The 25,559-nt window shown below is 36.0% G+C and overlaps 2 protein-coding genes across 3 annotated transcripts in view; both read right to left on the bottom strand.

Annotated features, from left to right (window-relative positions):
• vps37d (VPS37D subunit of ESCRT-I) overlaps nt 1-13,194 on the bottom strand; it is a 53,923-nt gene extending 40,729 nt beyond the window's left edge. The window contains exons 1-2 of the mRNA XM_015051372.1: nt 12,859-13,194; nt 2,586-2,757 (exon numbers count right to left, since the gene is read on the bottom strand). Of these exons, the coding sequence (XP_014906858.1) occupies nt 2,586-2,757; nt 12,859-12,981 (295 nt within the window). The 5' untranslated portion in view covers nt 12,982-13,194. The remainder of the gene's footprint in view (nt 1-2,585; nt 2,758-12,858) is intronic.
• Nucleotides 13,195-17,954: 4,760 nt separating this feature from the next.
• Nucleotides 17,955-25,559, bottom strand: part of scimp (SLP adaptor and CSK interacting membrane protein) — a 12,662-nt gene continuing 5,057 nt past the window's right edge. For both annotated transcript variants that reach the window (XM_015051375.1, XM_015051374.1), the window contains exons 3-5: nt 21,398-21,449; nt 19,990-20,066; nt 17,955-18,858 (exon numbers count right to left, since the gene is read on the bottom strand). In XM_015051375.1, coding sequence (XP_014906861.1) covers nt 18,353-18,858; nt 19,990-20,066; nt 21,398-21,449 — 635 coding nt within the window. In that variant the 3' untranslated portion in view covers nt 17,955-18,352. The remainder of the gene's footprint in view (nt 18,859-19,989; nt 20,067-21,397; nt 21,450-25,559) is intronic.

The following is a 25,559-nucleotide window of genomic DNA, read 5'->3' as shown; positions in this document are numbered from 1 at the left end:
AGGAAGAGACGATAAAGCCGATACTTAAAATGAGGTCGATAGGTTTAATTTATCATGCGATTAATTGATTTATCGTTTATCGGACAGGCCTAGGTAATAATGGAGGAAAGTAAACTAATGGTGGCTGCAACGTTTAAGAGAAAGAAACTCAAAACCAGGACAGTTCAAGGTTTCTCCTCCACCTGGAGTCCCTGCAATAACATCTTACCAAGTATTTTCGGTCTAGTTAGTAGTCCTAATATCTTATTATACTTGAAATAAGACAAAACTAACTTTTCAGAAAGATGAAGTTGCTTGTTTTTAATCAATAATTCCTTAATAAATCACATTATTTCAGTTATAACAAGGGTGTCCAAAGTGTAGCCAAGGGGCCATTTGTGGCCCTTAACATGATGGCTGCTAATTGTGTTTGGTCCCCAATCACAAGTCAAGAGTGGTATAAATTTGGCCAACAAAATAGAAAACAATTGATGAGCCAGTTAATTTGAAAAAGCTTTATTTTTCAATAAGAAAACACTATGAACCCCTTTTTTATTTGTTTATTTTATATATTTATTATTAAGCAGGTAAAACAAAAAAAGAAAGAAAAAAGATTACATTAAACTAATTAAATACAGTTTGCGGCCTCCAGTAGTTTAAATTAGCCAGTTTTGGTCCCAATACTAAAAATTTGGACACCGCTGATCTATAACATGAGAAAAACGTCTTGCTAAAAGTGAAAAAATCTTGTACGTTTTTCCATCAATATTAAGGAATTACTTACTTAAAAAACTCATATTTCTTGCTGAAAAGTTACTTGTAAGAATCGATAGTACACTTGAAATAAGAGAAAACAAAGAGATTTTCACTTGTAACTAGACTCAAATATTTGGTAAGATTTAGTTTTTTGCAGTGCTCTGGCAGCGTTTCCTGTCCACAGATCCTCCTCAGTGAAACAGCAGGATGCGTCTAACAATCTGCTCCTCAGTTCGTCTCCACTGGGAACGTTTACGTCAAGAAAAGCTGCTTCATTCATCTTTCCCGTCCTGCTGCCCCCCCCAGCGGCTCACGGAGCCAAATGAGAATCAGATGTTACGCGCAGGAAGGACGCAAAGACTGACCCCCGCCCATCCTGCCTGCCTCGCCGGGGAGGTGGGATAGCATCTGTGCACCGCGCGCATATCGACAGGAAGTTTAGCATTCCACCCAACTTCCATCACTGCAGCTGAGGCAGAAATCTGGCCTTTTCATTACGCCACACTTGAACTTGAAGCAGCAGAAGACATTATGGAACGCTGACTTCATCACCCGTTTCTGATTCGACTCGCAGTGTACGAACCTTTAAAGTTTCTCTACCCAGATAAGAGTTGAGCAGAAAGGCTGAGGCGACGTCGTCTGAGAAGGAATAACTTGCCGAAACAAAAAGAAGCAAGGCACCCCCTCCCCGTCTTTTAGCCCACAAATTCCTTGACAACTGCTGCAAGCTTCCTGCTGGCATTTGATATGCTCCATTTGGTTCCCATGACCGAACTCCAGTCATGCTGAGGTTTCTCTGAGCAGATGAAGGCTCGACTCGGAGACACTCAGAGGCTTCTCTGCACTCTGATGGGAAGCTGCCTTCAGTCTCTGAACCGAGAGGCTGACAGAGAGCTGAGTGGGATGGAAACACTACAGAGTATGAGGCCCAGGCTAAGAAAAGAATAAAATTATCAGAATAATATCATAAAATTACAAGAAATAAAGCAGTGATAATGAGAATAAAGTCATAATATTTTGAGAATCAACTCGCACCAGAATAAAGTAAATCATATAAGCATAAAGTCTTAATATTATGAGAATAACATTATAATACAGGAAGAATAAAGTCCCATGACCTGGTGACCTGTGCAGGGTGACCCCCAAATAAAGTCATATTACGAGACTAAGATAATATATTGAAAATTAAGTTGTAATGAAGAGTAAAGTGATAACATGACAATAAAGTAGTTTGAGAATAAAGTTAAATTTATTAAATTAAAGCTACTGATAATCTGATGCTGATGCTTTTCTCCTAATATCATGACATTGTTCTGACATTCTCTTATTATCATGGCCTTATTCCTATAATATACTCGCATTACTACAACTTTGTTCTGGTGATATTATGAGTGTAATATCTTGACTTTATTCTTGTAATTTTATTATTTTATTCCCATTATATTCTGACTTTATTCTCATAATTTAATTTTTTTATTCATATTTTTTTCTTAGCCTGACCTATAACTCCGTTGTAAAGCACAGCTCTGCTTTCGATGTGTAAGTGCAGCCATCATGTTTGGGTGTCTTCCTGCCATTACCAGGGAAGACACCGAGGAGCCGCTGTGGGTTACTGTGTGTAATTAGCTGTGACCTTAAGTGTTTGGGACGCGACCTTTTCTGACTGATTTCTCTGGCTGTTTCCACTGAATCGTTTCAGACTGCTGAGGGCTGCGTTCATCGATCCGGCCGTAGATACAAACTAGTGACCTTGCCATCACTGACATTTCAGCTGCATGAAACCAGAACCACATCGCCCCATCCCTCCCCATCCTTAAATCTATGTCTCCTCGGCAGCAAGGCAAACTCACCCAGCTGACTCTGTTTTTCCCAGCATGTGGTTACGAGGTTGGACAGCTCCTTGTACTTCTCTGCCAGCTGGAGCTTGCCGTTGTTGAGGCGGGGTCGTCGAGCCAGGCTCTCCTCGGCCAGGCTCCGGTTGGAGGTCAGCTGGATCTCCCGATCAACCTGGAGCTCCTGGAACTGCAGAAGAAGAAAAAGAGTCAAATGAGGTCAATTTGTTTTCCGTTTAACAACATGACGGATGTTCGGACTCACGTGATGAGTCAGTCATGCATGGAAAACATCTGTGCAGTCTGGGCTTGTGGTGCATAAGACTGTGCAGATGACACCTTAAAGTTCTGGTTTAGAAAATAAATCTGCTCCACACACGGAAATGTTACAATGTCCCCATCTTAGATTTTTTTTTTTTTTTTTTGCAGAAACACAATACCTTACCAAGTATTTTTGGTCTGAGAGAAAGAAAACCGCACTGTTACCAGAATCTTTTTTAAAGATGATTGTTTTTGGAAAGCTGAAAAATGCCAAAACATGTTACATTCAAGACAAATTTGAACAATTTTTCAAACAGTTATGTTGTGGTGATCTACGTGTAACAGTAAAACAGTGTAAACTGCAAAAACATAAAATATTACAAATTACTTTGGTGCAAATATTTGAGTACTCTTGAATTATGAGAAAAACTAACTTACAAGTAACTTTTCAGCGAGCTATACGAGTTTGTTGTAAGCAAATAATTCAATAATTGAACCAATCACATTGCTTCAAAACAACCACAACTTCCTGTTAGGCATTAAACATAATTTGTGAGGACAGATATATAGGCTGAACAACTTTTGAGTAGCATATTAGAATATAAAGTCATTAAAACATAAGACAATGCTTATTGGGAATAATTTAAAAAACTAGTATGTGGATATATTGGCACATTATTTGTCACCGACTAATGTGTGGCATCCTAAATCTCAGTTTTCCTATGAACACACGTAAACACAAATCCAGTTTTCACAAGTTTCCCCTTTTGTCAGAGTTTTCATAAATAATCATTTTTAGTTATATTAAGCAGAGTTTTCATGTGGATGAAAGGCCAAAACGCAAGAAAATGTTTCAGTTTCCTTCTAGTACAGGTCTGCTGGTTGCATCAGGAGTAACACCTGTATAGCTTGTCCTTAATAACATTAATACATGAAATTTATATTGTGATTTTTAGGACATTCAAAGAAGAGAAAAAAAGTTATACGATTACAATTAGCTACACATTTTTAATAAATATATTGTCTTTTCTTCAATCTCTAAAAGTATAATCTTCGTCCACAAGTTTATTTTGCTTTTATGACATTAAACTCTGGCTAATGTTTACATTCACTGTATGCCACAAAATAAAATGTAAGCAATGATTTCCACTTTAAAGTTTATATTCTAAGCATAAAGTTCAAACAAAGGCATGTAAAAAAAAAGAAAGAAAAATGTATACATTTACAAATAAAAAAAGGACGTAAGTGTTCATGATGTCAAATTTGTTGAGACTGAACTGGAAATTAACATAAAAAGGCTTTGTTCAGTCAGGAGATCCTGCAAACTATGGATTATTTACTAGTTTATCTTAATTCATCTGCGTATTATTTTCTACACAATTAGGATTTGTTCTTCCGCACATCAGCACATAAGAGTCATCTCTCAGATGCTCACTGTGCAACAAAACCTTATAGAGTATCCAAACCTACAGCTAACCATTGCCTAACTTCAACTACTCCCATACTTTCCACCAGTTTAGTCTTTAAAAAAATGAAATGCTCATTTTGACAGCAAAGAAGATGATTTAAACTCTAAAAACATGTGGCAAAATGTGCCTCTAATATGAAGCAACAATGACGCACCAGACTAGGAACGTTTCACTGAAAAAGCTTGAAGGAAATCTGCTGTAAATGAGGCCAGCTCTGTGGTTAGTTTTGAGGCTGATAAATGTTTGCTTTTAACACCAGCAGGACTCCCTGGAAACCAAGAGAAAACTCAAACACAATCTGTGGGGGTTAGGAGGGGTCTCTGTGTGCAAATATAGGACATTGGTTGACTTTGTTCGAGCCGATGAGAAGATGGGCTTTGTTTATGGGTGAGAGACCATATCCTGTGAGAGCTCATCCTCTCTGCAGGTACAGGAAGCAGAGCAGCTAGTCTTAACGCAGCCTGACTGAAGACAGGTTTGAGTGCTTGACGGCAGGTCATCTTATCATTTAATGCTGCACAGACTCAACAGCTCCAAAATGTTAAGTGACCTGCTGGGGAATAACTTTGCAGCGGAAATCATATTCTCAAAGTGACAGTCGGTCAGGAAGATGCGAAAAACTTCTGCTTAAAATACATATTTTCATATTACAACCACAATTTCTTAGATGTAGATGTACAAATAAAATGAACTGCATAAGTTTGCATGTTTTTAGTTTTTTAGTTTTTTTTTTTACAAATAAAGCTCTGGATGTCCCCTTGAACCAATGAAGGTGGAGGCAGACAGAAGGACTGGTTAAAACATCACTACTGTTGGACTTAGGTTGTTTTCCCACCTGATTTTCCTCTAGGCTTGGTTTGATTGGGGACCACAGTTGCAAGATTTGTTACATTTTCTACTGGTGAGATTCGCTTTCACACTGTGCTGTGTTAAATGAACCAAACCCTTAGAAAAACCTGTTCCCTTCCTCGCCCATAGAGGCGCTGCATCAAGAACCACTGAACGAAACAACACAAAAATCTCTGAAGAAAGAAAGAAGATCTTTGTTAAGTACAACTTTCTTCTTCACGACATGTAAACAAAAATGGAGTAGCGTCAGATTTTAGCAGTTGTAGGATTTTTTTTTTTTTTTTGTCTTTTTGGAGTCATTTCTCCTGCTAGCATGGATTACCTGCGCTGTAGTCCGGTCCTAATTTTGGAGCGGTCTCCTGTCTGCTTGGTGGTCACATATGAACAGCACCAGAATTCACTTCAACCAAACCATGATCCAGATTTGTAGGCGGACCAGAATTCACCAATGGTTCTATTAGCATTCACCAAACAAACCAGAGTTTCTGGGCAAACGGACTGGATTTGGATTAAAGTGGACTGAACAGGGATGGTGTGAATACACCCAATGTTTTCTACCCTATGCAGGAAGTTGTTGCTAAACAGGAGAGCTCCTTCTGTGACAAAAATCTGATTAATTTATTACTAATCTTTTTTTTATTTTTTACCTATTTTTAAACCTGCCTGCTTCCTTTGCTGCTGGAACCCGTGAATTTGCAGAATGTGGGACAGTAAAGGATATTTATTTTCAAGTGTTATTATATTCAGTTCCATCTGCAGGTGAAAAACATGCAAAAAAGAAAATCCAAGGCATCTGAATAATTTTGCAAGGCACTGTATTATATGTATTCAGGTGATGCATGAATCACATGCATCAGGTTCGCTGTTCGTGAATCTACGAAGAGGAGTGAAAGAAAAGATAGCAACAGACCTGAGAGAATCAGCTATTTATACTTTAATATGCAATCTCCCTGCAGCTGCTCAGAACAAACACATTAACATTTTGGTCTTCGCTAAAATCGCAGCCCATAAAGCCGAGCTGCCAGGCTTAAGTGAAAATAAAGATTTACTTTAAGCTGATCTGCAGCCACTGAAGACAAATGTCAAACAGCCAAACATGCAGAATAAACCTGGAAGCATTAAAATAGCGTGAAAGCAAGATCGTTTTGGGATGCAGAGCTCAATGCAGCTGTCCTGCTTTTAGGGGATTCAGATATTTGGACATATGGGGGAGGGGTCCAGAGTCACACTGTCACCACAACAATAAAAAGACGCCATAAATAATTCAAATGATCGCTGTCTCCCATGTCCTCGCTGTGAGGATATGGGAGACAAAACTCGTCCGTCCCAGCGGTTCGGGCGGATACGTTTCTAACTCAACAGGGTCAGCAGTCACTTTGGGCCTGAAGGACCTGCCGCTGCACACCGCATCTGTCTTGCATTTTCATGGGTCATTTAAAAGCCGGTCCCAAGTTCAAAGGAATTCACAGAATGGCCCACATATTAGGACTGGTGATATGGCTTAAAAATGAAACCTCAGATTTTTTCCAATCAATTTTTTTTCCTCGCTTTGTTTTCTAACAAAAGAAATTACAAATGACAAAAATATTTTTAAAAAGTGATTTATTTAAATGTCTTCTTTTGCGAGTTATATGACAGAGTATCAGGGCCACGCTAACTAAATATTACTTGTAGAGTTTACCTTAATTCAAATTCCAATTAAATAAAAGTTGTAAAATACGTTGTTTAAACAAGATGGTCGCCCTGAATGGGCAGACATCACTCAAGGAAGTGCAATGGTGAAGAAAAAAAATCCAGATGTTCAAGAATTAACCTTCAAAAGCCCAAAAACATTAATAGAAGTCAGAGGAATTTGATGGCAATAAATTATCCCAGGAGTTATTGCGTTAAACAATAATATTGTTGTTTGAGACTATGTTCCAGTGATGGCATAATAATACAAGAACACATTCCCAAAGATCAAACTTTAAATTCTAATGAACATTAGAATAAGGATGTGCAAGACATTTCAAATAGCCCAAATAAATAAAACAAACAAATGAAAATGAATTGTGAAGTCTTTCTAAATAAAACTGTCCTTCTAAAAAGGTGTTGTCTGAAACCAGAGCACCGGACTGTAGATTTATCATCCAGTTTTTGTTAGAGCGAGAGAAAAAAGAAAAATGTAAATGAAAATTACTGACCTCATTTTAATTTATCATGCGATTCATTTATTTATTGCTTATTGCGACTTGCCTAGGAGTTTGTAGAATGTCTCACATAGTTGTCGATCCTTTCAGAAATTATAAAGCCCATTTCTCCCCCCCGGCAGGAATAAAAAGGACGTCTCATTTTCATCTTGTTTATCCAACAACAACCGCTGTCGTCTTGAGGGACGGCGCATCTTCTGCACTATGATGCCTGGGCTAGAGGGGAAACTCTGACAGCGTTTACTATCCTCCACAAACGATGTTTGGGGATTCTGGAGAAGACGAGATGCAGCTCTGTCGTTGTTTGCTGTGGTTTCACTCGTCTGGCCGCATGAAATGCAGCAAATGGGCGTTTCTCTTTCATCCTCGACAAGTCTGAGTCCTAACGAGGTTTCCGCTGTCTGCAGTCATCAATTAAACACACAGCCTGGGACAAAAGCGGCGGCCGGAGTTGCTTCCATGAAAGGGAATCTGTTTGCAGCAGACTTGAAGAAACCAAGGGCTGGCCTGTAAATATCAAGGCAGCGTCTTTTTTTGGAACATTAGGGAAAAGTTTAAAGCTGATACGACGAGATTTATTACAGAAGCGGATCAAAGGAAGATGTGCGATGCGTCATTGGTTGGCTTTGCAGCTCATTTGTTAAGCTGGCAGGTTTGAGTGACACTTTCACTGTTTTGATTTGAGAAACCATTTAAAGTTTGCGTGTATTCCCTCCGTCTGATGCTTTGATTTTCAGACTTACTTCACATCGCCTGGAGGTGAAATGACAGGACATCCTGACAGGACAAAAGGAGTCTACTCTGTTGGATCTTTCACAGGGTTTTGCCTTTAAGGATGATTTTAAAGAACAACAAAACCCACAAACGGATTTGGAAATTGTCGGCTAAAGCATGTGGATGACTGCATATTGAGCTGGGATGCAAAGATTAGAGAGCACCACTATGGGTGTTTTTTTAAGCTAGAAAAAATGGGAAGAAACAAAGTGAACACCGGCACCAGTTTGGTACTCGAACACTTCACTCTTAATGAGAATTATTAGAAAATCTGCAAAAAAAGACATTTATTAGAGGTGCACAATAAAAAAGAAATCTTTAAGAATCCCAAATCCTTGTCCTGGGAATTTTGATTCAAAATGCTCTGAATAATTACATTTTTTTTATTTAATATTGATAATTTAAGTCACAGAATTTTATGCACAAACTTATTTTTGTTTAATCATAAACTGATGGTATTTGATACAGTATACAACCTGACTTGTTTTAAATAAATATTCTATTTGTGTACACCGTCTTTTTCTCTTGTCAGTCACATAATTTAAACGGAATATCTGGACCATTTGAATAGAAAAATTGGCTTCTGAATAAAAAATTAATTCAAGTGTGACCCTAAAAATCAGAATCAAATCACTAGAAGATTTGAATCTCTAATATTTAGCACCTTTCAAACACAAACATCAATTATTTTTATGTAATAAAGCAAATAAAAGCACTTCAAAAATCTGGATGTGGCGATAGACTCTGACCTGAACCTTAAGAGACACACAAAGACAGATACAAAGTTGCCCTTCTATCACCAGAAGAGCATTTCCAGTATTTCAGGACTACTCTACAGAAACTCATCCATGCGTTTATCTTTAGTTGCACTGATTACTGCAACAGTGTCAGCGTTCTCCTTTAGCTGCAGCTAAGGCCTTAGTATCAAAATACATTAAAGATTGTTGTATCAACCTTCCAGACTTCTTAGGTCTTCTGGCTCTGGTCTGTCCTGCATCCAGAGAACCAGAACCACACATGGAGAAGCAGCATTCAGCTTCTGTTCTCCACAAATCTCGAACAAACTTCCAGAAAACTGCACAACAGCTGAAACACTGAGTTCCTTTAAACCAAGGCTAAAACAAACTTATTTACAGATGCCCTTGATTTGTAGTAAATGGAACATTGACTAATTCTAGTCTGACTTTATTGTGTTACTGCAGTGAAATGCTTTTTCTTTTATTAACATATAAAGCACTGTGATTTGCCATGTTGCTGAAATGTGTTATACAAATCAACTTTATTTTATGTCACCTCTGCTCTCAAATAGCTAATGACTGCTCACTAACAAGTGTTGACCTTTTGGGGAGGTGTGAATGTGTAACTGAACCAAAAAAGTGAACTCTGGTCCACCTGCAGACCTCTGTCTCAGTTTGGTTGAAGTGAACTCCGGTGATCTGAATGCGCATGTGAACACCAAGCAGATCGGAGACCACTCCAAAAGCAGGAAGCAGACTGTAGCGCAGGGAATTCTGGGTAAGTACAACCAAAAAAATGGCAAGTCTCGTGCTGACGGAAGAAATGGATCATGGTTTTTAGCCAAAGACAAAAGAAAAACACTACAACTACTAAAATCTGATGCCACTTCATTCTTGTTCAAAATTATAAGGAGTTGCGCTCAGTGTCTTCTTCAGAGGTTTTTCTATCGTTTCCTTCAGTCATTCTTTGTGCAGCGCCCCCACAGGTGAGGAGGAGAACAGGTTTTTCAAAGGGTTTGGTTGGTTTGACACAGTGCAGTGAGAAAAAGAGCTGGAGCAGTTGAAAATATAACAAATGTTGATAGTTCGAGTCTACTGGACAGCCAGGTGTGAAAACACCCTCAAACGATCCAATGTTTTATTATCAACACACAACTTCCTATAAGGAGTTTCCATCCTCTCCAATGCCATTCTTGGGAATTAACTCATTGCAGACTTTTAATTGGCTGAGTGAAATCTCATCTGATGCATCTCCAGTAAGGAGTTATACTGCACAAGGCAGACTGCAGCAGTCATGATTCACATTCATTACCGGAGATTAAGCCAAGCAGCTTACATAACCATAATTAACACAAACTCGTCAAGGGGGCGCACAGTTTGAGCAGAGAGACGGGATGAGAAACATTACACATAAGGTCTGGATTAGGGTTAAGGTTAAGGTTGGTCACCTTAACCCTATTGTCCATGGTTAAAAAGCCAAAGTACACTCATCACTTAAGAACATAGCAACAGCTTTCCCTTCAATTTACAAATGTAGCAAAATAAAGTTGCGGAAAGCAACCAAAGCACACAATGAAAACACTAGATCCTTGAAATCAAGGATCTAAAACCAACTGTTCATCCGCAGAGCGCGATCATTTCCTCAATCTGTACATGTTTAGTGAAGTGAGAGGCTGTTTATGTTTTCATGCATCCACCTGCAGTGATTCCGGCTATAATCGCTGAGATTATCCAATCCACACAAGCTCTGTATTGGGTATTAATGGCACATTAATTACCACATCCGTTGACTCTGACAATCTCAGCCCCAGGCTCCAGCAGCTCTGAGTCAGAAATTCAACTATTTAATCTCCATCATCCCAGGGTTTTAAATTTCAAATCTTTAAACCCTGATTCTATTCCCCAAATAAAATGTGCTTTTAATTTTCTGAGCTAAATTCAACATTATTCAGCTTTTACCTTCTTTGGGACATGATGGTCACACACCTAAATGTCCAGTTCAGGGATTTTAAAACTAGGTTCTTAATTCTCTAATCTAATACCCCCCCAGTCATTCAAACGACTGACTGCAGGATGACTAAACCCACGCTGGTTTATGTTTCACTGCACACACCCATAGCTATGGAACACCCAGCCTCCTGTATGCTTTTTATTGTCCGCAGGAAAAAAAACTAAAGAAAAAGACCTCACAAACAGAGCTTTTGAAAAAGTTTCGGACCCCCCTGGTTGGCACAATAAGTTGCATTCATCTGTGTGAGTGTGTGTTTGCATTCCCAGTGCTACGGGGGACATAAATGTATTAATACAGTCCCATAGCGTGGGAGGAAAAGCGACCGTAGCAGTGGTTATGAATTTTTAATATCAAGACAGAGTTTAAGGAAAGGTTAGGGGTTAGAGGAGCAGCAGCTGTGGTTAAGAGGGTATTCTGAGTGATATTAACTTTAAATAAATTAAAGATGCTATACAGTGGGGCAGTTTTAACTTGCTAACTGAATGTCCACTCACAACAAAAAACAGCTGAGCAATCAAATATGGGGTTTTACAAAATAAAAAGTTATTTAATAAAAGCGTCCTGAGGAAACAAAAATGCTAATTCTCCTCTGGGCCGAGATGCATCACTGACATCACAGGAGGTACAAATATTTTTAATTGATTTTTTCAGATTATGAAAGATTCAAATTGTGTTTGAGTCTTTTTTTTAATTTGAATAAAATTATTGTTTCCTGTGCATATTCACAGCTGAGGCGCACAGGGCTCTGATGGGATTCATCCTGCCTCTAGTGGTTATGTTCATTGTTATAAAATAAATAAATAAATACAAAATATCAGAAAAAAAAGTCATTGGGACTTAAATGCAACATTAAAGAAACATGTTTAAGTGTTTTTTCATGTGGGTACAAAATAAAATAAAAGCTAAAAATATGAAGCTTAAAGTGCAACACCTTAATTTTTAATTTATTGTTAAAAGAAAGAAGGAAAAATTTGATTCATCCAACTAATTCAGTAATTAGTTTTTGATTCTGAGTCAGCACATATCATCATAAGAAACTGATTTAGCAGCAACTTTTCAGACATGACAACAGGGGTGCTGGCCCCCGTTGGACCCCGCCTAGAACCTCCCATGGATTGAGTCAAATACAAGGCAATCAAACGCTGTAAAGAACTTGAGACATTAGCAACCTCACTGATTAAAAGCATGAAAATAAAGACAACATAAAGAAAAACTCAAATTGAAACTCAAAAGAACCACCTTCTGTGATGTCATCAGAGACATGCCCGCACAGAGGCTGATTTTATCATGATCAGCCAACAATTGACAACATAACAGAAAAACAAACTGAAAAACTGACCATGACATGTTATTTTGGTGGCAATGAATTAAAAGTGAAGTGACTTGATTTTAGAGGAAAGTCGAGCTAATAGCTTTAATCATTGTTACTATCCTTATTTATTAAGGTAGAAACATATGAGGAATAAAACAATAAAAACTTAATTATGATTGATTTGAAGAAGTTTGAGATTGAATTTTCCTGAAATTTGTTTCGTCCAGTGAATATTTTATAGGGAATATATAATATAAATGAATAATATAATCCTTCAATGTATGGACAAATGTAAACCACAAAGAGCAGAACAGCGCTGCATGGGGGGGTTCAACACTGCATCTGATGCTTCCTCCCAACAGAGGGACCAAAACACAATAACATGCATTAAAAGAGCATAAATGTGACCATTAAATCAAAACTTAAAGCCTTAAATATGATGGGAGTGGGGAAGCCTTGGGGGGGGGGAACAAATTAGAAATCTGACCGCTCGCCACGCAGACAATCGATGAGCCATCACATATATCTGCTTCACACTAACTGCCCACCGAAAACACACGTTTATTTTTACTTCAGTTATTACACATAATTGAAATTTTAAACGGTTATCAGAAGTGGTAAAGAAGGAGAATTAGCGGATGAATTTAGCGGTACTTTGGCTGTTTGAGCGTGTAACAGAAGATGCCTACCTTCTCATTGAGTCGAATAATTTGGTCCATTTTGTCGTCGCTGTGTAAAAGCTCCCTCAGCTCGGTAGTACTTAAAGCCCGGTAGCCGTCGGGACAGGAGTTCCCTTCCTTGGAGTTGGACATTTTTAACCCGTACAAACTGCGCCTGGAAGACGGAGAGACGCGTTGGGAAGCAGCGAAGTCGCCGCACTCTGCTCACATCTCGATGGCATTGGAATGCGAGGCGCCCGCACGCGGCGTCAAACTGCAAAACCACAACTCTTCCTTTAGATCCTTCCAAAATAAAAGCTTTTCTTATAGTTCTGCATTCGATTTGTACGGAGCTAAATTGGGGCCATGAAGTTTATTAAGCGTAATAATAATTTTTAACTAAGAAAAATGAGATTTGAAAAAAAATGGTTGAAAACTGTTTTTCAGATTAAATTTTTTTTCACTTTTGATTTTTGTTTTTTCAGATTCAGATGGTACAAAATATATCCCATTATCCAAAATTATCCAAAGTTGAACACAACATAGCTTTGACGTTATCTTTAATATTCAGATAACCGGACACCAAAGCTTAGCAGCATAGCATATTTTACTTTGAAGTTCAGACTTCCAAATCTGAAAAGTATCAGAGATAAAATTAGTATGCAAATTTATATTTTTGATCATCTGATTATATAATTTTGTTCAAACTAAATCTGATGTTGTGAATGAGAAATATTTACTCAGAAGGAAGAATATATGTTTACAAAAGCTTTATAGTAATAAACTGTAAAAGATATCGGACCTTTCTAAATAATCTATTTTTTTAGACGCGAGGCTTTGTTCCAGTGCATAGCTACTCATTTAAATAAACCACATGTTTAAAGTGTATGACTATTGCAGTAAATTATGACTGACATGCTATTATTATGTGGTTAGTGAGGGGGGAAGTCACTTTATGTAGGTCAGAAGAGTAATGGCTCACGGCTGTTTTAGTGTTTTGTTTTCATTCCATTTTATTTTCTTTTTAATATGTCATTAATTGTATTTTATTTTGCATTGTAATAATATCTACTGCTGGAATCAGAATAATGACAGACAGCCACTAGGGGACGCCCAAGACAACTCGCAACTTTGGATCGATCTTTACCAAACTGTTTTGTCTCATCACTATTTTATGCTAAGGTTCTTCTGCTTTTCAGACTCATATTTTGTGCATTATTTCATTCTGTGTGTTTCTTTCGCAGCACATCCCTAAGTCAGAAATACAGGCAACAATCCTTCTGTGATCCTACTGAAATTATATCATTTTAATCCATAATAATTCCCCTTAGAAAACTTAAAAGTTTCCCTCATAACCTTTTGAGGGCTTGACCATTCTCTGACAATGATTCAGCAAGAAAAAGCAACATAGAAGAGGTTCTCTTTTCTGCTGAATTTAAGCATTTATTATAATTTGTTGGACTCTACTGAAAGAGGAATCTGAGCAACAGTTTGGTTTTCCCCAATATATGCCAGCTGTGTGCGTCTAGGAATCCTGTTCTGTTTAACCATTTCTTGAAGTTCTTCTGACCTCCAAACTTGTTTAGATTTTGTCTTGGCTGCAGGATTCTCAAACCCCCACATTTGCAATGAGACATTTGTGTAAACTTTGGTTTGAGGAAACAAAGCTCCTCTTCTTTCCTGTGGGCTGAAGAACAGAGTTAATGATGAATCTGTCAAAAATGGAAAGTACCGTGTTTTTTTTGCTGTCTAAAAATTTAATTGAATCATGACTAGAGACCAAAAATTACATGTTGTGTTTTTTGCTTGAGTGGTCCCTTGAAATTAAGAACCAACTAACCTACTGTTTTATGAGTGGATGAAGCCATTACCTATATTCTACCATTATTATAAAATAGCAAATAATAATGAAGGTAGTACTTCTTTGATCTTCTGGTTTCCCTCACACCCGAAAGGCTTTTTCAACAGTGACAACTGAATTGAAAGGTTGAAAAGGCTTCAAGCAAATAATTAAGAGGTGGAAGTCAACAACAAAGCATATATATTGTTTTTTGCTCTTTAAATAAGGCATAATAAAGGATGTTGATATGGTCAGACACGTTTAAAAGGAACAGAACCTCTCAAAAGATCGGTGAAGAAAAAATAAAGAAAACCAACTGGCTTTTAATGGTCTTCATCTATTTTAGTTGTGTAAAAAATATAGGCATGTACCCAAGTTAGGGTTATCACAATACTAAAATCTTTAACTTGATACTGACACTATGAAAAATATTAGATACTTGATATCATTGCTGATACTATAGTAACATTTCTTGAAGACAAAGTTCTTTCTAGTCAAGAGTAAAATGTATGAATAAGTGTAATTACCATGTAATAATATTTTTATTTCCTTCATTAGGGCAAAACCAGTGAGATTGATTTTTGATAGATTATGAGACTAATTTCATTGATTAGGATAAACTTTCCTTTTCAGGATAGCAAATGATTACTCTTATATGCATAATAAGGTCAAATAATGCTAAATGGAATATATATTTTGTGTTTTCTACTTCCTGTCCATCCTAGATGTCAAAAAAATTGAAATTATTCATCTTGACTTGAGTAACAATGACAACATAAATGTGTAGGAGTAGTTCATGATAATAAAAACACAATAAAGGTTTCTACCATAAAAGGTCAAATATATTCACAGTTCAGCTTTAAAGGGTAAGTACCCCTTTCGCCAGACAAACTTTGAAAAATTAAGCCAAAAATGGGCAGAGCTGAGAATTAATGAGTGGAGTGGCCATGTTTGGGGTTGAGTGGCTGGGCTAAACTGCTAAGTTATTAACTTTGTTGCTATATTTAGCAACTTTTCAGACTCTATACAGACCTTTTTAAACAAGTAAATACATTTTTAAAGCGACTAGCGATAAATCTGGCGACTTTTACACAGTTATTCTACTCCGTGTCTTAGTTGGAAATAAATCACATGCGCAAAACTGAGAAACACTATTGCTCAGCGCTTGCTCTGTAACTCGTTACTGGAGGGAGGGGGGTGTCTGTGCCATCATAACCACAGGAAAATTTAACTGCTGTAGCCACTTTTCAACCTAGAGGGAAGCACTGAGAGAGTTTTAGAAAAAATATTTCATCAGAACTAAACAAATTTACAGAAAAATGCCAAAATTTGCACAGAAACAAAGAAAAACATTATCCCTAAAGATCAATTTTGACAATGTATATATATATATATATATATATATATATATATATATATATATATATATATATATATATATATATATATATATATATATATATATATATAATGTATTATATATATATTAAAAAAAGCAGTAGATTTCCAATCTCAGACATTTTCTAGAAAAACCCCCAGAAAATTTCTTAGTTTGAACATTTCTGAGATTATTCTAAAAAATTATGAGTTTTTTGGTGGAAATGTATTCCTTTTTTCTATCTACAATGGTCCTAATACACTGCTGCAGTGGATAAATGTTAACTTCATAGTAAGATAAAATTTTGTAATATCTGCAGATATGCTGATTAATTTCAGTGGATCACTTCTATTTTGCTTGAATCAGATAATAAGTTGGTTTTACATTTTACACGTCAATTTTTTTTTGCTCTACCACCACTTTTTCCCCCGCGATTATTTCAGACTATATTCATCAGAAATATTTCACTTACGTTTTGGGCTATTCCCTCAGCTTATGAATAAAACATTCATCTGTCTAAACGGTGCAGTTTTTAGAGTCTGAGGAAGAAGCTCATGTCAGGGAGATTTACTTCATTGCAGTTTGGGGAGCTGTAAACTTCTGAGGATTTAGTTTCCAAATGCTTTAGTTATCTCCACGCTACACACATCTAAAGAAAAATGCACTTTCACAGCTCTTTAACAAACAAATCTTCTCTCAAACTCCATTATGAAATTTTCAGAAAGGCTTCTTCACTTTATCTTATTCTTTGATGTGATTTATCAAGAGTTTTCAATATTTAAGTCAATATGACCAAGAAAAGTAAAGAAAGTTTTAATGCTAGCATTCTGTGCTAAGTTACACACACACAGTTTGTTCCCACTGTTTCTGCAAACATATGAATCTCACCTCAAGCTGTATTTCCAACTTAAACATTGTTGTTCTTAACTTTATATTATTTAAATCTATTTTCCTGCATAAATAGAAAATAGTTCCAAAGTCTTTAGTAGAGTTTAGTAATTGGTTGTATTTAAAAGTGGGTTTTATCAGGATAACTGGGAAATTGTTGATTTAGTTATATTGTTTTTTGTGAAATTCCTGGGAAGGACATGGTGATTAAAACCAAAGAGTTTCCATATGGTAGAATTTATTGATTATTCAATATTGTTAACCTTATTGATAGTATGCATAGAGATAAAAGTAACTACAATTTCATAAAATCAACTTAATGATATACCAAACTATACACAGTTTTTCTTTTTTTTTTTATGAATAGGCTGCCAGTGTTTATTTTGTAAATATTAATCTAGTCACACATTTTTGAGTAATTATTTATTTTTGATTGTTTTGTTTTGTTTTTTAATTGTGGCACCTCAAAATGTATTCTTTCCAGGTCTGGCCAACCCTAAAAATGAACATTTTTTGTATTCTCTTTCACGGTCTGAAAAACAAATCAAGAATATGTTCAAAAGAACATAATTTGAAAATAAAGCAATTCTTTAATTATTTAATACTATTTATTATTATTATTATTATTATTATTATTATTATTATTATTATTATTATTATTATTATTATTATTATTATTATTATTGTTCACATTTCTTGTATATATTCATCTCTGCTCTACAGCAGAGATGTTAATGTAAGGTTTTGGTTCTTTCTCTGTGTTAATTTAGGTTTCTGTGTCATTTTCAGCTGTTCTGTCTACCCCTTAATTGTCCCCTGCTGTCCCTCGTTTCCCCTGATTACCTTCCCTGTGTATTTATACCCACCTGTGTCTCTTATTCCCTGTCAGGTCCTTGTCTATGTCATTGTGTTTACCTCTGTAACCAGGTGCTACCAGTGTCTGAGCTCTTAGCCTTGCTGCTGACCTGGATTCTATTCTCTTGGTTTGGATTTTCATTAAAAATCATCATTATTGCACTATATTCTGCATCCTCACTTCTTCAGTCACAAATCATGACGGACAAAAATTAGCCTACTGTAAACACAATCACATTTATGCAATGCTGTACAATTTACAAACATAAAAATTACATGTTTTATTTTGAAAATAAAATTAAAAAAAAAACAGTTCACAAGGTTTTAAACCAAAATGGTTGAAAAACGGCTATAGACAAATCTAGAAATGATCAGTAAATAAGTTGTGTAGGAATCAAAAAGTAAAACTGAGTGTCCAAAAGTGAACTGTTATCTCCAGCTGTTCTGCTTTTTAAAACATGTGAAAAATAATTAAAGATGGGAAACAAAATAAATCTGTGAAAGCTCTTATCAGCAGGAAGGTTGGAGGGAAAAAGTCTTTGTCCTTTTTCTTTATCTTGATCTTATGCAACATCATCATAGTCTTCCTCATCTTCTCCAATATCGTCATAGTCCTCGGTGGAAGCAGTGGAGGCGTTGTCCCTCGCCTCATTGCTCTGATGAGGAGGGAACTCCTCCTCATCCTCCACCTTCACATAGTCCGACTGCTGCTCCATGCTCTCCTCGTACTCATCCTCATCGGCCAGATTTTCATAGCTCTGACCTAAAGAAAGATTACATTTTATATTTGGATCCAAAACGCAAAGAGGAGGGGGAAGAATCTCGGTTTCATCCTCCACTTTGACATAGTCCGGCAGTGGATCCACGCTCTCCTCGTAGTCATTCTCCTCAGCCAGGTTCTCGTAGCTCTGAGCGATTGAAACTCCAGAGTTTGTGTTTGGATGATTGCAGAGAAGATTTTCCTGCACCTTCACGCAGTTGAGCTTTGGGTCCAGGGCCTCCTCGTAGTCGTGGTCACTCTGGTCATCATGCTCACATTCCTCGGCCAGGTTCTCATAGCTTTGGGCGTCTGAAACAATAAACTTTCTTGTTAGGTAGTTTCTTATTACATGTGGAGAATTACAGAACACAAATCAACTTCGTTAGTTGATGTGTTATCTAAAGGTGACCAGCAGATTGTTTTAATAGTGACTTATAATGCTTCCTTGAACAGGTTTGGATCGGTCTATGGGTTAAACAAAACATGTTCATTACATTTGTTGCACAAAATCATTCTTAGATGATGAGATTTTAATCTGCTCAGTTCTGCCTACTTTGACCTGCTGCCTCCTTAACTCAATGTCTACACTTGCAAGAGAAAATGACTGAAAACAGATGTGCAATTGTACAACCATACATCTTTGAAAAGCAGAAGTGTTGCCTCCTGCACATCCAACAAGAATGCGGCAAGTGGCTTCTGGATGGTAAGTCAACAACAAAACACTTATCTTTTCCAGCAGCCATTGTACAGCGCCTATAGCGGTAAAACCAGCTGAATAAACATGCTGGAGCTCAGCTTTGGCTGCTAGATTATATATTTTTATTAATATATTAGAGACAAATGTGTCGCTGTAAGCAATAACAAATCATAGTGTTTATAAGTTCTTCTCATTCTTTAAACTCAGAGAATCCAGGAATGTAAATAAACTCTACATGTCTCATAATCTCATTTGAGTCTTTATGTCACATTCAAGCTTCCAGGAGAGTTGAGAACATAAATTGAAAGTTAATTTATTACAGATTACATTAAAGTTTTTTTTTTCTAGGTTTTAAATTAGCAAACATATTCATATAAGAATTACTCTGAAAGTATCTGCAGTGTTCAATTCAACATCTTTTAATTCACTTTGTTCTGTTCATTTTAGTCAACCTCACTGAAGCCCAGAAAATAAGCACAAAACTCTGATTTATAATGTCACTCACATTTGGGATTTTCAAATAACTGACATGGCCGTGTGGCTTGAATTAAAAGGAACTTGGCTTCAGAAGGCTTGACTGAAAGCGAATATGTGGCTTTCTCCTTCTGCATGGGATTCAAAGTTTATTGTCAAATAGGTCACCTGTCATATAGCGCCACTTTCTTTTTTCAGTTCCTACAAACAGTTTGTGCCACCGTCCAATTTCTGTCCGTAAAATGTACTGGTAGGAAAATGAGCTTTACCTGCTGTGAGAAACTGTGTCCGAGGGGGAAGAGGAGGTGTGTCAGTGACAGGTTGTGTCAGCTGATATTTGTTGCTCCTGAAAAGTTTTGAGAACAAAGAAATATTCAAGTTAATTTCTTTGAACCAACATTCTGAAAGAATGGTGCATTAGATGAGTGGAAAGCATGAAAATACAGTCAATATCCATGGGCTTTATCAGAAAAGCTGATGAAATAATCATGAACAATAAGTATGTTGTATTTGCATTAGAAGTTTGAGTAGTTTTGCTTAAGAACTAAAGTAGAACTCTCTTTGATAAGTTGGAGAAGTAGCCTCGTTGCCAACGCAAACCACAAAAACAATGTAGCATTTGCACAACTAGATATTTATGGCAGCTGCAGTGAAAAGCTCAAGCTTCCAGTGGTTTGTAGGGTGGCTCAGTAAAATCTATTTGTAAAGATGTTTCTTCCGTATTTAGATGCATAACATTTAGAGACCTATCTTTAACTTCTTGTAATGCTAAGTGTAGTTAACATGGTCTCATCCATTGACCAGTCCTTGTGCTTTTTCAGTTTGTACTTGGTGTGCAAAAACTTCCATTTGAATTCATGGCACATAAGACTTTCCAGTTTTGTAATGTTTTCTAACTTCAATGTGTTTATTGGGATTTTATATGATAAGCCAACTTCAACTAGTTTATAACTAGAAGAAAAAATAATCCACACTGTTTCAAAAATGTTTACAAATAAAAGTCTGGAAAATGTGCCATACATACGCTTTCAACTCCCCTTAATATTAGTTCCTAAATTAACAAGAATGAACAAAATGTGAATATAAATGAGTTCTCTCTAGTAATTAAAATAAACTAGAGGTCATGAACAAACATCGAAAAACTAAAAGTTCTGAATGGGGTCATAACTCAGCTTGTGGCTTGGCTACTGTTAATTTGTTGTTGTGCTTCACTAAAATTGCCTCAAGTTTCCCATCACCTCCTACAGACATGTTGTGTTGCTTAAGCTGCTGGGTCAATGGTTTACTTCAGAGGAGAATAAAACTCTGCTGCGTCAGAGCCTCACACACATCATTCCACCTAATACAGAATCATGTTGAGATTTGTCACCTGCCTGAAAAAATTTTTAATTTTCAGCAGTAAATAAATATTTTACTGGATCCAAATAACCCACATTATCAAGACAGGAAGATAATTTTTTAGCATTTTCATTGGAAAAATATTGTAGATCAACGTGTTTAAGTGTTTGACCAATCAGTTTCTGCTTATGGAAAACTTTTAGTTTTGTCTTGTTCTGATCCTGTCTGATCCTTACACTGATACTTTAAAAAAGCTGTTCCTGTTTTTAGGATGCCTCAAATCAGGATGTGATTTTGCTATTCAGAGAAACTAAGATCACACGTATGAGAAGACATTACTCGATTTTGACGTTAGGTCTTTCCTGGAGCTGTAAAATTCGGTGTTTGCCTCCTGGAAGAAAGAAGGAAAAATTATTTCAAGTTATTTAATGCTGTACAAATGTAAACAAATAACATTAATACAATTCATATCATGGTAGCAGACTGGAAGAGGCTGATATGTGTTATCTTCTCAAAAGTCCAAACATTAATCATCAAAATACACATTAGTACAACCACTACTATTTCAGTTATAAAGCACTTTTAAACAACATCTGCAACAAAATGCTGTAGCAATACATAAATAAACATTCAAAATATGGAAAGGACAAAAGTCGACAATAGAAACAATAAAACACTATAACCGAAGTAAGTGCAAAAGCCTCAATGTGTGTTAAAGAGCTTAAAAGGGACAAAAACACAATAAACACAAATTAAATGTTACACTGGAATAATAAGCGTTGTTTAAACAAACTGAAAGGTTTTCCTGTTTTCTTTTTTTATTCATGAAACATTTCATATTTTTTCTCAAAATGTACTAATATTATTCATAAAGCAGAGTCTTCTGTTGCATTTGTTTGCTCTGGGTTCATTTCTCCAAAGCGGAGCAAAGCCTGGCTTTGCTGCTGCTGCAGCAACGCCACAGGGATCATTAAAGTTTCATCTGAGCCGATCAAATCCACAGGGTGCTCTAATAATAGCATTTCATACAATTATAATAGGTTCTCTATGGAGTTGAAGACCTCAGAAGTATTTGTGACAGTAGTAATAATGTTTGGTTTTCCTTTTCCTGTTCAGGACTCTCACTTGTGACAGAAAAAGAGCAAGTTCTGGGTTTTCAAGTTAACTAAACACCCAGAGACTGTTTTGAGTGAAGAGGAAACTTTGCCCACTTCTTATTTTAAGGCCTTTATTTACCAGTAAATGGACAGGAAACCAGGAGGAGAGAGAACTGGCTCCAACCAACTGAGCCACCAGACTTTGTTCACTTCTTCCTGATTTTTTTCTGTAGCGGATTTTACAGCTTTACTATGTCATGGAAACAGTTTATAACATTCTAACATGCTAAAAAATGTTCAGGTTTTCTCATCTGATTGGTCTCAGAAGAAACATGCTTATGTTACAGATGGAAACAAATTTGTTGGAAATTCTGGTAAGAATGTTTAGAGCTAATTTAATAAATTAATCTTTTATTGTAGTCGCACGTTACAGCAAAAACACAAAATCTTACTGAAGAACTTTTGGTCTAGTTTCTACTATATCTTCATACACTTCAAATAAGACCAAAACTAACTTAGAAGTAACTTTTCATCGAGATGTAAGAGCTTGTTTTAAGTCAGTAATCCTTTAATATTGATTAAAAAGTTCTAACAAAATTGTCAGATTATTTCACTAATAAGACATTTTTCCCATGTTGTAAATGAAATAATTAAAACAAAAATTTAGTTTAATAAACTAAATTATAAGTTATTTGAAGTGCACTACGATATTTGCAGTAGAATCTGGACAAAAATACTTGGTAAGATTTTGTATTCAGATTAGCAATAAATTGCTTTATCAAAATAAAATTTCAGTTTGATATCATTTTTTTAGTTTTCTAGCAGATGCCTTCAAATTGTCTTTTAAAATATCCTCCTATTCTGAAATGTTAACATTCTTCTCATGAGGTTGGTGTGGAAAGAGAAACAGGCCCATATCCCCACACGTCCTCCACCATACTTTAGACACCATGTTCATCCTCTTTTATGATTTGTTGATTGGAAAAAGTCAAACATAGAGAAAGAATATTTATAAGGGAATATTTATTAAAAGTCAAGAACATAAAGGAGAAACAATGTAGGTGTTTGGACTTCCATCTGTTTCTCTTGTTTTAATCCTTTCTATTTAATAATTTAGATCTCTTTTTATTTCTCTCTGTGTTTCATTTCCTCGTTTATTATTATTTAAGTTCATTATCACTAGAACCAGGTTCCACAGAAGCTGATTTTTGCTAAAAAAAATAATATAATTGTTTGCTAAAACGGTTTAGTAGTGAAAAACAATTTATGGTAGGCTTTTGATGTTTTTTCAGCTTGTCTCATAACATCAACTTGTTTTCTGGGATCATAAAAAAAATATTTGGATGCACTATTTCTAATTTTACTTGTACAACACATTCAGATTTGTAAGCAAAAAGTAAAAAAAAAGAATGTGTAAAAATTATCAATCAAGAGTCAAGGGCTTTCAATTTAGACATAGTCAATTTAAACAAAAAAAATGACTCATTAAAGCTGATATCAAAGTAAATAAAAAGAAGCATTCTTCTAATCAGTGATTTTAGCCTTAGTAAGAGCATCGTGAAGAAAACTGTGGCTGCATTATTAGATGGCTTAATTTTTATCTGAAATAAACATCACAGAGTTTATAAGCCAAAAGCATCAAAATGAAAATAGAAGCAGAAGTGTCAACACAAACACAGAAACATTCAAGAAAGCCTTATTTTTATTTTTTTTATTATTATTATTCTTTTAAAGACTTGTAGGGAAAGAATGTAGGGAAATGAGGATGGATCATATTTTTATTCTCTATTTTGTCTATTTGCACAAGAAATAAAAAGAAGTTTAAACTGCTGAAGGCAGATCGAGGTTCAGCTGGACAATTTAATATATTTAATGATCTTATCTGATATTATAATAACTTTGTGAGGAAGTTATAAAGCAGAATGATGATTTTTGCTGTCCATCCTGCAGCTTTTTGACATGAAGCTGATTTTGCAAGCAGATGTGACAGTAATGATAAGAGGTTATGATGACACAATGTTTTAAGAATTTTATTTGCAAACACATGATATTTTATTGAAAAACCCAAATCTGATATGCCAGGTATCAAGTTCTGGACCAATGCTACCTGATGGTGGCTCTTTCTACTGAACCTCTGTTTTCCTTTAAATTTCAGGCCAACTTTTGATACAAGCTGTTAATTCTTCCCTGTTTTTTGTGGGGGGGCATTGGTATCACCAGTTCTGATTAAATGAATGCTCTAAAATTAGGATAAAGGATCATTTTGATCATGATGAATATAGTAAAAATTTTGTGTTTTATTGACAAAGGAAATATTTCAAATTATAAGCTAAAAATATAATTTTCATCTGATCACTGCAAACAGATCTAAATATTATGAAAAACTATATCCGCAACACTGTTTACTGCTAAATCCATGCACTTATTTGATTACAATGTGTTATTTTTACTATTTAGATCTTCACATTATGCAGGTTACTTCTTTCAATATTTTTTCTAAATGTACTTTTTTACTATTTTAATTCCTATTTTTGCATATTTTGGTCACAGAAACACACTCCTTTTGGTAAATAACATAGATAAAACTATCTGCAGCTCCCATAAGAAGAATAATGATATATTTTTTAAAATACGACTGAAGTAGAAGAGTGAGAACAGAGCCTGAGCTCTGGTCAAACACGGTCATATAAAGATGCATATCTGTTGAACTCTGGATTTACTTTCAGTTTGCAATGTGTGAAATTTTGCTTTGCAAAACTGCAACAACTGAAACCAAAAATGTTCCTTATAAATTAAGCTCACCATTAAAGAAGCAGAACAACGGAGGTCAGACCATGAGTGAAGTCAAGTTAGAGTTACTCAGTAAACCCAAAACTCCAAACTTGCTTCATAATAAGATGTAACAAAAACTAAACAAGAATGAAACCACTGAAATATTTTGTAATAATTATGTAATAATTGGTTGTTGCACCATGGACATTAACAAAGAGGGAAGAAGATCTAAAGGAGTTTAAATTTGGCGGCGTGAGAACAAAAACGTCTCTTTGGATTGAAAAAGTTGCAGAACTGAGTTTTAGATCCATAAATCAGACTGATCACAGTTGACGTTTACATATGAGGCCCACATGGGTGTGAGGATTTGTTTTTTTTCTGTGTGTTTATTTAGGTTTCTGTGTTCTGTTGAGTCTCTGTGTTGTCCTGTCTGCCCCTTGACTGAGTCTTCCTGTTCCTTGTTTTCCCTGATTGTCTCCCTGTGTATTTAAACCCACCTGTGTTCCTTGTTCTTTGTCGGGTCCTCATTTTGTCCACCATCTAGTCTGTCTCCTGTCTATTGTCATACCAGTTGCTACCAGTATGAGAATTGTTGCTGTCGCTCGCCTGTGCTGCCTGGATTAAGTACCAGT

Source organism: Poecilia latipinna, unplaced genomic scaffold (assembly GCF_001443285.1).
Source record: "Poecilia latipinna isolate Pla-1442-1.1 unplaced genomic scaffold, P_latipinna-1.0 Scaffold1042, whole genome shotgun sequence".
NCBI classification, from domain to species: domain Eukaryota; kingdom Metazoa; phylum Chordata; class Actinopteri; order Cyprinodontiformes; family Poeciliidae; genus Poecilia; species Poecilia latipinna.
This window is presented reverse-complemented; position numbering and strand designations above follow the sequence as displayed.